Source organism: Mycteria americana, chromosome 21, assembly GCF_035582795.1.
Source record: "Mycteria americana isolate JAX WOST 10 ecotype Jacksonville Zoo and Gardens chromosome 21, USCA_MyAme_1.0, whole genome shotgun sequence".
Taxonomy (NCBI): Eukaryota; Metazoa; Chordata; class Aves; order Ciconiiformes; family Ciconiidae; genus Mycteria; species Mycteria americana.
Genome location: NC_134385.1, coordinates 3,344,662 through 3,358,138, shown reverse-complemented (window position 1 = coordinate 3,358,138; position 13,477 = coordinate 3,344,662). Strand labels below are relative to the sequence as shown.

At 53.6% G+C, this 13,477-nt stretch overlaps 1 protein-coding gene across 12 annotated transcripts in view; it reads right to left on the bottom strand.

Annotated features, from left to right (window-relative positions):
• Positions 1 to 483: 483 nt before the first annotated feature.
• Positions 484 to 13,477, bottom strand: part of MACF1 (microtubule actin crosslinking factor 1) — a 149,429-nt gene continuing 136,435 nt past the window's right edge. For 7 of the 12 annotated variants that reach the window (XM_075522499.1, XM_075522502.1, XM_075522500.1 and 4 more), the window contains 10 exons: positions 13,308 to 13,471; positions 11,912 to 12,074; positions 11,598 to 11,752; positions 11,197 to 11,271; positions 10,420 to 10,437; positions 8,058 to 8,175; positions 5,266 to 5,477; positions 4,557 to 4,667; positions 2,451 to 2,574; positions 484 to 2,082 (listed from right to left, as the gene is read on the bottom strand). In XM_075522499.1, coding sequence (XP_075378614.1) covers positions 1,826 to 2,082; positions 2,451 to 2,574; positions 4,557 to 4,667; positions 5,266 to 5,477; positions 8,058 to 8,175; positions 10,420 to 10,437; positions 11,197 to 11,271; positions 11,598 to 11,752; positions 11,912 to 12,074; positions 13,308 to 13,471 — 1,397 coding nt within the window. In that variant the 3' untranslated portion in view covers positions 484 to 1,825. The remainder of the gene's footprint in view (positions 2,083 to 2,450; positions 2,575 to 4,556; positions 4,668 to 5,265; positions 5,478 to 8,057; positions 8,176 to 10,419; positions 10,438 to 11,196; positions 11,272 to 11,597; positions 11,753 to 11,911; positions 12,075 to 13,307; positions 13,472 to 13,477) is intronic. The other 5 variants (XM_075522504.1, XM_075522511.1, XM_075522507.1 and 2 more) reach the window with 3 other exon arrangements.

Below are 13,477 nucleotides of genomic sequence, written 5' to 3'. Positions count from 1 at the left end.
CCCCCGGGCATCCACTCCCATGGCAACTCAGACCCATGGGCACCCACCCTCCGCATCCACCCTCACAGGCACCCACTTCAGCAACACCCATCCCCATGGGCACCCCCCCGTTGGGCGCACCCACCCCTGTGGACACCCACCCCCATGGACACTGACCTCACTGAGCCCCCACCAACGCCCAAACCCACCGCGCACACACCTCACCGGGCGCTCTCACTGGCAACCACCCACTCCAACAGGGACCCTCATCGGTCAGCACCCTCACCGGCGGGCACCCACCTCGCCAGCGGGTACCCACGCCACCGAGCACCCTCGCCAGCACCCACCCACCCACCTGGGCCTTTTAATTTTGGGGCTGGCGGTTCCCTGCTCCCTTCTGCAAGGAAACCTGCGTGCAGACGCCCCGAGGCTGGCACAGCGGACCCCTCCCCGCGCGGGAGAAACAGCTCCGGCTCTCGTACTTAAAAAGCTAACACTGCGGAATAAAGTAGGAGGCAAGATTGTTTATTACCGCAAGCAATTTTAATACAAAAAATTTGTCTGGATTTTAAACAATTCATTGGTAGAGCTTCAGTTTTGCCTCAATTTAAACCAATTGAGAGAATCACACAGCAACACGGTCAGAGCCAGAGAGGAACAATATTTAATAAATACAGGAGCTCTGGAGAGCCCTCTCCCCCGGCCCGTCTCCTGGTCACTTGGTCAGTTTGATTTTATTACAAAGAAAAAGAAGCGTACAAAAGCCAGACAGGACTTGTAGCGAGTGTGCTGGTGAGACTCATTTCAAGGACAAGCAACTGTGCGTGTAAGTCCAGATTTCTTCTAGGAGCAGAGGTCACATCAATCTCAGCCTGGTTGGAAGTGGAATGACCAGTTAAATAATAAATAGGAAAAAAAAAAGAGATGCAGATAAATAGCGATTCTGTACGGAACATCCTGGGTCGCTCTCTTAGGCCATCAATCCAGAAGAATCCTCTAATTTGTAGGACCCACCACCGCTAAGGGATCTATCCGAGTGATCCAGACCTGCAATCTTACCAGCGTGCTCTCCTCTGGCCAGCTTCAGCGTGAGCCCCCTCCCCAAACCCCTCACCGTGTGTTTGTTCTTTAAAAACAAAGTTGTCGGGACAGTATTTTCAAGACAGCAATTGTCATGACCTTCGCCGTAGTGTGTGCAAATTTTATTAAGTCAAACTCTGCTTTCTTCAGGTAAAACCACATAGCTTTAAAAAAAATGGAAACATAAGCCCCAAGTCCCCTCACCTCATGTTTCTCTGGTTGAGGTATCTGTGATTTACAAAAAGAGAGTTCCTCGAACACTGTAGGATTCAGGTCTTTGTTTTTAAATATAATTTACCTTGCTGAGACAGCAAGTTAAGTTTATAAAGATGCATTTAGGAAACAATCCTAAAAGATAAAGCAGGTTTGCACCCTGCACCGCGCAGAAATCCTATTTATATTTTAGTTTTTCTTTACACTTTCACATCTTGACCTTTTTTTGCTTCCTTTTTTTTTTTTTTTTCTTTTTCTTTTTCTTTTTTTTTCCTTTCTCTCCCACATTTCAGTTTTCCAGGCCCCTCTCTGAACAGGGGTCGCCGAGAGGCAATTTTTATCTACATAAATATTCACATGAAAATAGTAACTTACAAAAAAGGAAAAAAAAAAAAAAACCCAAATAAGGCAGCTTCATAACACAACCTTCTTTTACACTTTTAACAATATAGTTTCTCCCATTTAGAATAAATATACATCCAATGTACGTAGCAGGGTTAAAAATTGGACACAGGTTGGGTTTTCTTTCTTTCAGGAGGGCGTGGGTACAGTATTATCTTTTAGGGCCTGGAGTTTTTGGGGTGGCAGTGGTTGTTTTCTTGGACATGGTTGGGATTTTGGAGGGTTTGGCCATCCCCCGGCGCGAGCCGCCCTGCCCGCCGGCCACGCTGCTCTCCGAAGTGTCGGAGCACGCCGACTGCGTTTCCAGCAGGTCAAAATCGGAGGCGTCGCTTCCCCGCCGGCTGCTGGCCCGGCTGCCCGTGCGGCTCCCGGCGCGGCTGGTGGGACGACTGGCTGTTTTTTTAGGATCTGCAAGGGGAGCAGAGCGAGCCGTGAGCGGGCGGAGGAGGAGGATTCCTCCCCATCCCCGGACCGATTGGCACCCAAATCCCCAGCACCGCCGCAAGCAGCTTTCAACCACCCGCCCAGCACCCCTGAAACGGGGGGGGGTCAGCACCAGGACCGATTCATCCCCGAGCTTCTACCGAAGCGGCAGCAAGCCCTCGCGCTGCGAAACCGCTGCAGCATCCCCTCTCCCAGGCAGGGACAGGGCGGCGGGCATCAGCCTCCCCAGCTCGCTGCGGGCTCCCTAAATATTTAATATTTTCTCTGCCAATTTAAGCGAGCAAGGAGGAAGAGCGGCAGCAGGAGTTTTTTGGTCTTTGCACTTAACTTACCTGCCCGACTGGTTTTGGCACCTGTAGAGACTGGTGAGGAGCTGTTACTGGTGTCCCCAGCCAGGGAGGTTCGGCTGGAGTGGAAGGTGGGTCGCTTCAGCTTGCTGCCCGCGGAGGGGGTCACCTTGGGAGGAAGCACACACCGAGCATCTTTTAGGTGTCACCCGGGCCGTAACAGGCCAAGATCACGGCCGAGATCAGTACCTCGGCAAAATGATTTTGCCATTTAAGAAACACCCATCTTAATGGTCAAGGAGAACACAAGCTGTCGTTTCAGCAGCGCTTAATAAAAAAGGAAAAAGCCTGGAGCCGGAAAATTTGGAGGGCAACGGCGGTTTGTGTGCTGCAGGCTGATGCACCGCTAGTTGTTGGAAGGAGAATAAAAGCAAAGCTGCTATCCGTCCGGAGGATGCCAGCATCATCTGGGCTCACAAGCTCCACAAAGAGAAAGTGAAGTCGTGCAAAAAGAGGTATTTTAGCATCTAAGCAGCTCAGGACCATTTTTGGAAGGGTCAAAGACAATGCAGCGTCTTAAGAAACGCATCCCCTTGTCGGGAGGCATCAGCACGCTGCAATGCTGCGAGTCGGAGGGACGTCAGCCGGGTGCCACCCGGGTGCCGGTGTCGCGGGCAGGTCCGTGCACCCGCCACCCAAAGGCAGACAAATTGGAGCAGCGAGGCACCAGCAATGAACAGGGACACAAAACACAGCGAATGGGCTTCGGTCGCATCCTGAAACGGTGCTTTCCCTGACCTTTAAGACGTCGCGGACGCAGACGGGCGGGCGGAAAAGCAGCACAACAGGCAGCTCTGCTCCCGCCACTGCGGAAGAAAGCGAAGGGGAAGGTGCTGGGCGCGGCAGGGTGCCGGCGGGGCGAGGGCACCTGGACCCAGGCAGAAAGGGCAGCTCCAGTTTCCATGCACCCCGCAAAGCTCTGGGTTTGGGGCAGCGCTGCAGGAAAGCGACTGCCCGTGGCGTCCCCTGTCCCCCGGGGCTCGGGAGGCACGGCTGTGCTGCGGGGACGGCTCCAGCCCAGCTGCGTCCCCGGACGGAGGGACATTAATACCGCAGGGCATTTCCCCATGAGCTTTAAAGCGACAGCCGGAGAGGTTTCCCTCCACTCCCTGCGATGGTGTGGGTTTTTTAGGAAACTTAGGAATCTTGCCATGTCATGAAACTGGAGCTGCGGGGGGGGAGAGGGGCAGCCGAGCAGCGGGCTCCCCTTCGGGCGCTGGGGGAATTAAAATCCATTAACACGTGATTGCAAAGGTACCGTTTTCACCATCAGAGATTTCGATTCTCATCCTTGATCCTATTGTATAAACCAGTTAACAGCAGCAAGCAGGCAATTTAGGGCAATTTGGGGAAGTGCTCCTGACCTTCTGACGATTTAAAACGAATTCCTTTTCTGCGTGAAAGCACCGCCGAGCAAGACGCAGTTATCTTGCCAGCGCACATCACCACTCGGCGAATCACCGAGATCTACCGGGTATTTCTCATCACCGATTCACAAGGTCAGGAAAGTCCACGAGGAGGCTGAAACTTTAGGGAGATCAAAGCCTCAGCCCAAAATTCCTCCTCTTGGGAGCATCAAGCCGGTGACAGTGCCGGCCACACCATACGTGCTTCAACACGGTGATAAATACAAGCGCTTCATAAAAATGAAGGCGATGTGGTTACTGTGCATGCGCTGTAGCTGATTTTCAAGTCTCAACTCGGCTGCTGGATTTCAATTTTTGAAAGCCAAGCACGGCTGCTTTTCAATGCTTAAAAGCTATTAAAGCTTGGAAAATGTCTTTTTTTGGGTTGTTTTTTTTTTTTTTTATTTTTTTTTTTTAAAAGCACAAGAGGATAAACATCGCTCTCTTGGTTTGAAAGCAGGTAAATGCGAATCGCAAGCAGTTGTGCTTTATTCTAAAGTCGATGTTTTATTTAATCCGAGTTAGAAACCCATGAAAAACGCTAACAGTCGGAGCGTTAGCGGTGCTAACAAGCGCTGCTCTACCACAAGGAAAGCGTTAAAACAGGCAAGGGAGCAGGGCTTCTCCGTGCCAGCGGCACTCCGGCCTGTCAGCAGGTCCTCGGGGCTGCGAGACCATACTCTACCTCGGCGCTCGAGAGCTGGAAGTCGGAATAATCGAATCCCCTCAGGGGGGTGCCCGCTTTACTGTTTATCAACCAGGGTTTGTCATAACATCGAGAGAAGTGATGTGGAGTCTGTGAAATGGAAAATCCAAGGAAGGGGGGGAGAGGTGGAAGTGAGTGAAGAAAAAAAAAAGAAAAAAAAAAAAAGAAACGGGAAAGTATCTGGAATGGGGGAAAACGGCACTAAAATGAAACGAGAACCAAACAGGAAAGAAATAAATTAAAATAAAGGGAAAAAAAATCCAAACACATGATGAAATAAAACATGCATGGGCAGATGACGTGGTGGGAAAGGAGAGACGATGGGCGATGGCTTCTTCCTGTGCGCCGGCCAGATGCCACAGCTGCGGCACAGCCCTGCCGCGGGGTCCGGGAGCCTTCGGCCGCACGGCGAGAGCCGGGGACCCTTCTGCAGAGCCGTGAGCGCCCAGCTTGGGCCGCAAACCTGTCCTGCACCATCCCACCCCACCCATCCCGCGTGGACAGCAGGGTTCTTCCCGCAGACACCACGAACATCCTCCAGAGACCACAAGTAACCATCAAGCCCCTGATCCCCAACCTTCCTCCTCCTCCATACCCCTCCTGCAGCTCCTCATCTCACCAGGACGGGTCTGGAGGCCACCGGTTTCTAAAGGAGAGGAAAGAGGAAGGCTTCGCGCACGAACCCCACCTTGGCTCCGCTGGCCGGAGTCGCGGGAGAGGATGGCATGGAGGCGCAGCTGTGGTTGCTCTGGCTGGCGCTGGAACTGGATCGTGTTGGCGAGGCTGCCCGGGAGGACGGTTTCGATCTTCGGCCTCGCGATCGGAACGGTGTCATTCCCTGGGAGGCTCCCTCCGGCAAGATGAATTTCTCTCGGAGTTCAAGGTTGGTCCGTCCTCGTGCTGGAAGGGGACAAAGGAGAGGAGACCTGAGGTTCGCGTGAACCCGACGACGTTGCCGGGGCTCAGAAGGCTCCGGGAGTCGGAGCGCGTGTCCTTGCGACGTCTGCCAAAGCCCATCTCCGAGGGCGAGCGGACGGCAGCGAGATCGTCCCGGCTCTCTTGTTCCTGCCATGGATCAGCTCTTTGAGAAACTGCCTGATTAAAAGCTGCCTGAGGCCTACGAAGTCAAACTGGATGCCCTGTTATTCTCTAGTGTCTTGGGGAAAGCAATCCCGGCGGCCTTTAAACACGCTGTGTTACAACGGTGCCCAACGTCATCTTTAGCATAGCTTAAAAATAGTAAGAGCAGCTTTGAAGGGTTGTGATTCTGCTCCCTTACAGCTCTGGGCAGCTCTTCACCAATTTTTGGGGAGAGGAGAGAGAGAGGTGACCACCACCCATTAAAAGCCAACTTGTAAAATTTTCATCCCAACGCCCCAAAGAGCTGGAGGGTCTCCCTTCGACAAGCAAGGGGCAACCAAGCAAGAAGAAGGTCCGTGGCCTTCAGCTCCTGGGCCAGCTGATGGGCGCCGATGTGTTTCATCTTCACGGCATCCAAACAGAGAGCAAGGGCACGCACCGAGCCCTACGGGACCCGGGAGCGATTTTAGAGATGATGCATTACGGACCAGAAAGCCAGGGAAGCAGTTACAGAAGGGAAGCACCATGCTGAGATAACCAAGGGATGGAAATAACCTCGATGTCGGGGCTGTAAAACAGCTGCTGCAAAGCATGAACGGGGGAGGCCGGAGGAGCAGGAAAACCCTCAAGGTTCCCCAAAGCAAGCGGCGCACGCTGTAAATCACGCCGCTTTCAGCAGCGGCCGACAGACAGCGGGAGCAAGGAACGGTTAGGCAGCAGCTTGAAGAAGACATAGCCGAAGCAATTAACATCTCCGAGACCCCGGTGAGACAGGGACATAGGGAGTACAGACCTAAGCTCTCCAAAATACACAGTGGGCTGCATATTAAATGCTCCTTTCCTGCTGGAGCGAAGGGCGGAAAGGAGGGGTTCTGGTCCCCTCTCACGGGTGCCTGCTCCCCTCTTGGCCAGAGCAGAGCTGCTCATCCCACCGTCCCCCCACGAACCGCGCTGGGGGATGCTCCCGCGAGGGCTCCCGGCTGCGTGAAGCAGAGATCGGCATTTCTGATGGGAGAACACGTCAGATTCCTGCTTTCTTGCACCTTGATGCGCATCATTCCTGGCCATCCCCCCTTGCTAATCCTTCTCCGTCCCCTGGTCACAGCTCCCGGCCGGCCGCAGCAGAGCATCGCTTCCATTCCAAAAGCTCCCACCACGATAAAACCTCAAGACTGAAGGTTTTGGAAAGGAGGCAATCCCAGTTCTCCGTACCCACGGTATGCGACCCCGGTCTGTGTAATCCCAACCGTCCCTTCCAAATGTGTCTCACCAAACCAGCTCCAGCAAAAACTGCTCAGCCCTAAAAACCCAAGATCTAGGTTAGTTTTCCTTTCTGATGTGCTGCTGTGTTCTCCTTAAGCTCGGTTCAAAGCTTCTCGCACTTGAATTTTCCTGCATTAATGCTGAACTGAAACATCTCTTTCGTTTCACTGCCGGGCTGGTCAATCCCTGGGACACACCGGTGCAAGGGGACGCTTATCGACACGCTTACGGCAGGACGCCCAAACCCCCCCCCCAGAAATCCAACCCAGCCCTGAACAGCCCCATGGACGACAACGTCTAAATGCAGCCCTTTTATAACTCAAATCTGGCACGGGGCAATCCAGAAAAAAGGAGGGCGGCCACGTTTCCACCCTTACGGGCAGAGCTGGGGGAAGAAAGGTAACTTTAAGGCGCTAGAAGAAGGCCCAGCACCGTCAGCAGCTCTCGCTGCAAACAGGTATTTAAGCTGCATGGTCCTGCACAGCTCAGGCTTTCCAAATTAGTTCCTCACGCCGCTGCTCTAAAGACAACAAATGAACTGAGGAAACTTGTATTAGAAGTGCATCAGAGAGAAATCAAGTAGTCGAAAGTCGCAGGAGAAATGTCTCCTCGCTCACTCGGACAGGGCTGGACCATCAGTGCCCCGTGGCCACAGCGGCGGTACCACGGGTTCACAGATCCTGGGCTGGAGCATCTCCTCCCCAGAGGGTCTCAGACCAGGATTTTACCATCTCCTGGCTTTGAACCTTTCAAATTCTTTCAGGTCACCTTTACAAAGCTTACTCCATCATCCACAGAGCCACACGTACGCACCGACCGCTTCGAAGGGAAGCCGAAACCCCCAGCACGGCAACGCAGCTCCGCTCGCTGGGGTCTTAAAAACAAGGAACACAACCCTTCCCTCTTCTCCTCCCAAGACACCCGGCTAAACGCTGCGAGATTTGCTGCAGTTTCACCAAATCTCACGATTTTAAGTCCTATGGTTTGCTTTGGATCCGTTTTCTCCAGCTCCTGCCTGTTATTTGGATAACCCAGACCCGCTCCTCTGGTACATGCACAGTCACAGCAGACAAGTTCTCAAACTCCCCATACTGGGCGAGAAGACCCCAGTTCTCTCAAACTCAGGAATTGCCTTACCTCTGCAAGGATCGTTCTTCACTAAAAACTCATCCAGGGCCATCCATCCTCCACCGACGCGAACCATGACCGTGCTCCGCAGGATACGGACCAGCCGCAGCTGCTGGGAATCGCCGAACTGCGGAGCCGAGAAACAGTTCAGACAAGGGGAGCACAACGAGGGATGCTCGGCTCCTTCCCGCAAGCAGGCTGCACCTGGGCAAAGCTATCGGAAATGCCCTGTGTGGTCCCCAAAGCTTTTATTGATCTATTGGATATTTTTAAGGTTTCCCCAGATCTGTTCTTCTGGAACAAGCGCAGGCTGGTACCCGTTTACGGGAGTTTTTCTGCTGCCTGGTTTTAAGGCGCTGCAACTATCCAAACCCTTTCGTTTTGAAACTGGAAAGAGAGAATTTTTTAGAGCAGCAAGTGATAATTTGGAATTTGGTCTTTGGATGGGTTTTCTCAGCCAGAATCATAGGTTTTCCTTTTATTATGAAAGAAATAGAGGCTGGCAACGTAATGACCCTCCCGGTGCAGCCCACGTGGAGAAGAGCCGGCTGATTCAGGTCACGGAGTGCCGGTGAATCAGCAAGGCAAGCAGTGCTGCGTCACCACCGAGCGAGAAACCTCGGATCATCAAGTCTGAAGTCCAGGGATTTCACTGAGCCTCAGACTCGACCCCACCACCCAGAAAGCCCCCGCCGCAGAGATCGCCCAGCGAGGATGTGTCGGTGAGCGCAGGGTGATGGGAATCCAGGCAGGAATCCCGCAGCAATGTTGATTAGTGATTGCAATGTTCATTAGTGATTGGAAACACCTGCAATTTCAAACAAGTGCACCCTGAATCAGAAGCATGTGTCTGTTGTTCAGAGTTCCCTAAATCTCCCGAACAGCCAAGCCCAGGCTGCTGGTTGCCCTCCGCATCGGGCAGGCGGCAGAGCTGGTACAGGACACCGGGAGCCTTGCTCGGATGTAGCAGCTCTGCGTCCAGGTCTACAGAGCACCAGCTGTGAGGAGAAGATAGGGGAACCAAGCCTTTGAAAGCAAGACCATCTTCAGAATGATTAAAAAAAAAAAAAAAAAAAAAGGCAGCAACATTTTCCCTGAGAACGGAAAAAATCAAGAGATTAAATGAAAAGAGAGTGCAAAGCCACACTGAGATGGGTCACGGCAGGAAGAGGGGCAGGAGGTAACGGCATCTCCGACCCTCCTGCCCGCGGGGACATGGGACCCTGGACCACGCGCTGGGGGGGTCTCCCTGCTTGGGGGTCCTACCAAAACGCGCTTGCCCCAGCACCGCGGTGAAGGAGCTGCCGCAGCCGCGCTCGGCACGGCCACGGTGTCTGCGGGCAGGGAGGAGGGCAGGGGAGCTGCCTTCCCTCTCTCCGGGCTCTGCGTAAGGTGTCCTTCAAGAGCTAGCTCTGCACCAGGGAAAACCGGGGACGCGTTATTCTCATTTCCACATTTAACATTATTTTTCAGTTGCCGTTGAAAATGTTTCTATAACCACTGTCTAAATTAAAGCCAGAGCTCTCTCGGATGCGGTCACTTCCAACATCCAGGTTTGTTTCTTTTTGGGCATGTTTTTGGTAGGGCACCATCATTTCACATGAAAAATATGCTTTTCTGTTCGAGCGGGGGCAGCGGGCACGTCACGACGAGACGTGATGCTCCGGTCCTGTTAAAAAAAGAGCTCTGCCCCCTGAACCAGCCGGCACTCACGCACGCTGCACCGCTCATCTCGGGTCACGACAGTAACGGGGAGACATGCAGGTTTTGGGAGCCTTGCTCCAGTTAGGAGTTACTCAGTGGGCGTAGCGGGGATGAGGGTTTAGTTATCGTTACCTACGGGATTAAAGGGGTGGACTCGGCATTCTCATTCCACGGTGATTGCGACCCAAACCCACCAGAGCCTGGTACAGCCCTCGTGCGGGTACCTGTGCCCCCGTGATTTCATCCGGGCTGGCCGTTCCCCGAGGGAGCGCAGTCCCGGGCACGAGCCCACCAGTACCTCGGCGCTCCCCGCCGCAGGGTGCCGTGATTTGCCACCGATCACCATCAACATCCCCAACGTATCCGAGAAAGAAGCCACAGAGAGAAAAATCTCTCCCATTTTTGTCAAATCCTGCTTTTCACATTGAATTTTCCCCTTTTTTCTGCCCAACGCAGTCTTTTTTTCGGGTGGCCCTCCCAGCTCAGGCACTCCTCTGTACCAGGCTCTGCTGAGCAGTGCTCACAGATCACATCCTCCCACAACAACAAAGGATAGAGCAGCATCACGGGCACACAAAGCTACGTTTGTTAAAAAAAAAAACAAAAAAAAAGAAAAAAAAAAAAAGAAAAAGAGAGGTGAGAGACAGCATCGCAAGGCAAACTGTACCTGATTGCCGAGGAAGAACTACGGAGGGAGAGGAGTTGTGGAGGGAGAGGGGATGGGGGGGGGGAAGGAAAGTCGAGAGGAAGAGGAGGGGAAAGAAAAACAAGAAAAACATTTATGGGATTAACAGTGCAATAATAATGAAAACTGTTAACTGCAGGTAGTTAGAAATCTGTGGGGTTTATGCTATTTGGGTGTAAGGTAGAAGCTCGGGGAGCCTGGGGCTGGCGCAGCCGGCGGGGCGAGCACTGCGGCTCGGCTCCTCCCGGCCGGAGCATCAGCCCCGAAAACAGCGGGCAGGCAAGCGGGCAGCTCTGCTGCCAGCTCCTTTCACCAGTTCACCTTGGTGAACGATTTGAAACATAAACAGCCAGCCCGTTACAAAGAGATTCTTTAAGGAAATTATTCTTCTTCGGGAGCGAGCTAAGAAAAACACAGGCGTAAGGTACACTCATCCACGAGGAAAACTTCAAGGGCGGCTGCCGGCGGAGTGAATGCAGCGTTTCACGGGGCCGGCGGGCCGGCTGCCCCAGAACAGGGCCACTTTTATGCTCTCCCGATTCAGGGAACGCCCTGGGGCCGAGGACGGTGCTGGGCAAACACGGCTCAGCCGCCTCCGGCAGCTGGTGTGCCGGAGGACGAGGTCTCCGTCTCGCCCCGGGGAGCCCAGGGGGGTTCCCCTGCGCCAGGCTGGGCACCCCGTCAGTGATCCCCCCACCCCGGGTGGGAAGGGGGAGCGGGATTTGTGCCCGGGGCAGCATTCAGCCCCCTCTGCCTTACCCGGTATTTGTTCTCGCCGATCTGCTCCACTTGAAACCTCTTGGCACACTTGCACTGGGCCACTTGCCTGGTGACCTGCCATCACCAAGAAGAGAGGTAAGGGACCAGGATTTTGGGAGTCTCAGAATCACAGAACCGTATAGGTTGGAAAAGACCTTTAAGATCACCGAGTCCAACCGTAAACCTAACGCTGCCAATACAAGGCACTCCCAACACAAGGCACAGCCCCAAGCAGCCGTTCCTTCAAAAACACGGTAGGTACCGGTGGCACCAGCCCATTTATTTTGGCTCAGCACCACCACAATCCTTTTTTCCCCCCCCTCCTTTTTGTCTTCCTCATTGCCAACCTGCGGCCTGAACCACCCCACAGCCCCGAGCGCCCATCTCTTTCGGTGCTTTACCTCGTCTTCGATCTTGTCGGCATCAGTGGTGGGGCGGTAGGCATCCTTGTTGGGATGGAGAGCAGCCACAAACTCATAGTAATCGATGTAGCCGTCGCCGTCACGGTCAAAGATGTCAGCCACCGCGGTCATCTCCAGCTTTGTGGTGGGGAATTCTGGAAGGAGAGAGAAATGAGCAAGCGATGCAAGGACCTCGCTCGTGAGAGCCGGGGATGTCAGAGCACGGTCTGCATCTCGGTCCTTGAGCGGGGACAACCTCTCGTCACACCAAGGTGGCCATTTTCCGAGCTCGTTTCAGGCAGGCAGGGACTTACTAGAGGCCAGGATGCCATCGATAAACTCCTGCCGGGTGATCTTCCCATCTTGGTCTTTGTCGATGCGCCGGAAGAAGTCCATGACACGGGATTTCTTGTGGTTCATCCAGCGCATATATTTCTTCCGCCAGACATCGAAGTCGAAGTTTGCAAACTCCTTCAACTGGAAGGAAACCCGTGAGAGTCAGCGGGGGAAATCCCTGAAGGAGCAGCACCCCTGGCTCTAGAGCACCCTAAAACACCAGCCTTCAGGTGCGCCCATGCCCGAGCTCCCACGCTAACGCCCACCACCCCCCCCGCCCGGGAAGGTTTATCTGGGTTTATCCAGACGACCCCCGTTAACGAGGGAGCAGCTCAAATCGACTTTCCGGAACAGAAGGACACACAGCGTAGCTGACAGCCACCACGTGGACCGCGCATCACGGAACCATCGACACGGGATGCAGCGTCCCCCACGGCCGTATACGTACACATATGCAGAGATACCAGCTACTCGCACGCAGACACCCCCCCGGCCCCGGCCCCGTCCCCGCTCGGGCATTTGGGGATGCTTCCTCACCCGGGATTTCACCTAATGACTCGCCAGGCTCTGCCTGGGAGGACTACCCATCGCTGGCATCATTTTGGGCACGCATCTTCCCTCTCCCTTTCCGTCTAAGCAGCCGAGAAGGGATTTCTTGCTCGTTTTCCAGGTAAGACAGCGGCTGGGGCACATCTCAGCTCCGCAAACCCTGGCCCCGCAGCTCTGCCATCAGCCTCTCATGAGCCGCTCACCCTCCGATTTAAACTAACACCCTTTTTATCCCCCCCACCAAAGGACCCCCACAACCCCGCCAGCTAAAGCAGCTCACAGCAACAACAATTTTTAGCGCCCTTTTTTTTTTTTTTCCCCCTCCTCTAAACATTCTTGGAGTTAAAAGCAACAAAGAAAAAAACATTAATACGTATAAACTGAACTGACCTACAGCAAAAGCAACAAAAAACAAAAAACACTCACTTCTGGGCATAGCTGCTTTGTTAAGCATAAATAAAAACAAAAATTCCATTAGATGTTTGGAAAAGATATAGACAGTAATTGTTAAACTAATTACTAGGAGTAAAGCAGGCCTGGCTGCCGTTACCTCTACAGATACCGACTGCAGGGGCACAAAGCAGTTCATGAATGTGCAGTTAATTACAGCAGGTAGTTTTCAGCCTTAATATTTTAGGAGTTTGGTTTGTTTTTTTTTTTTTTTTTCTTTTTCTTTTGGCATTTTCAGAAAGGCGGCAGTAACTGCCTGCCAAGAGCTGGGCGATTCAAGAGGCAGCACTAATTTCAAATCCTTCTCGCACCGCTCCAGCGAGCGACCCCCGGCACCGCTCCCTGCCCCTGCCCGGAGCAGCCGGTGGCCATTACCTCCTCCAGTCTGTCCAGGGCATCGTTGAGCTTCCGCTGCCGCTCCAGCGCCAGCAGCCAGACCTGCTGCCAGCGGGCCGAGAGCTGGTTTATCCGGGGGTTCTTTGTTTCCGACTGGGAGATAATGGGCATGCTGGGCGGGGCAGCCTGACTCAAGGATTTTCCTGGAA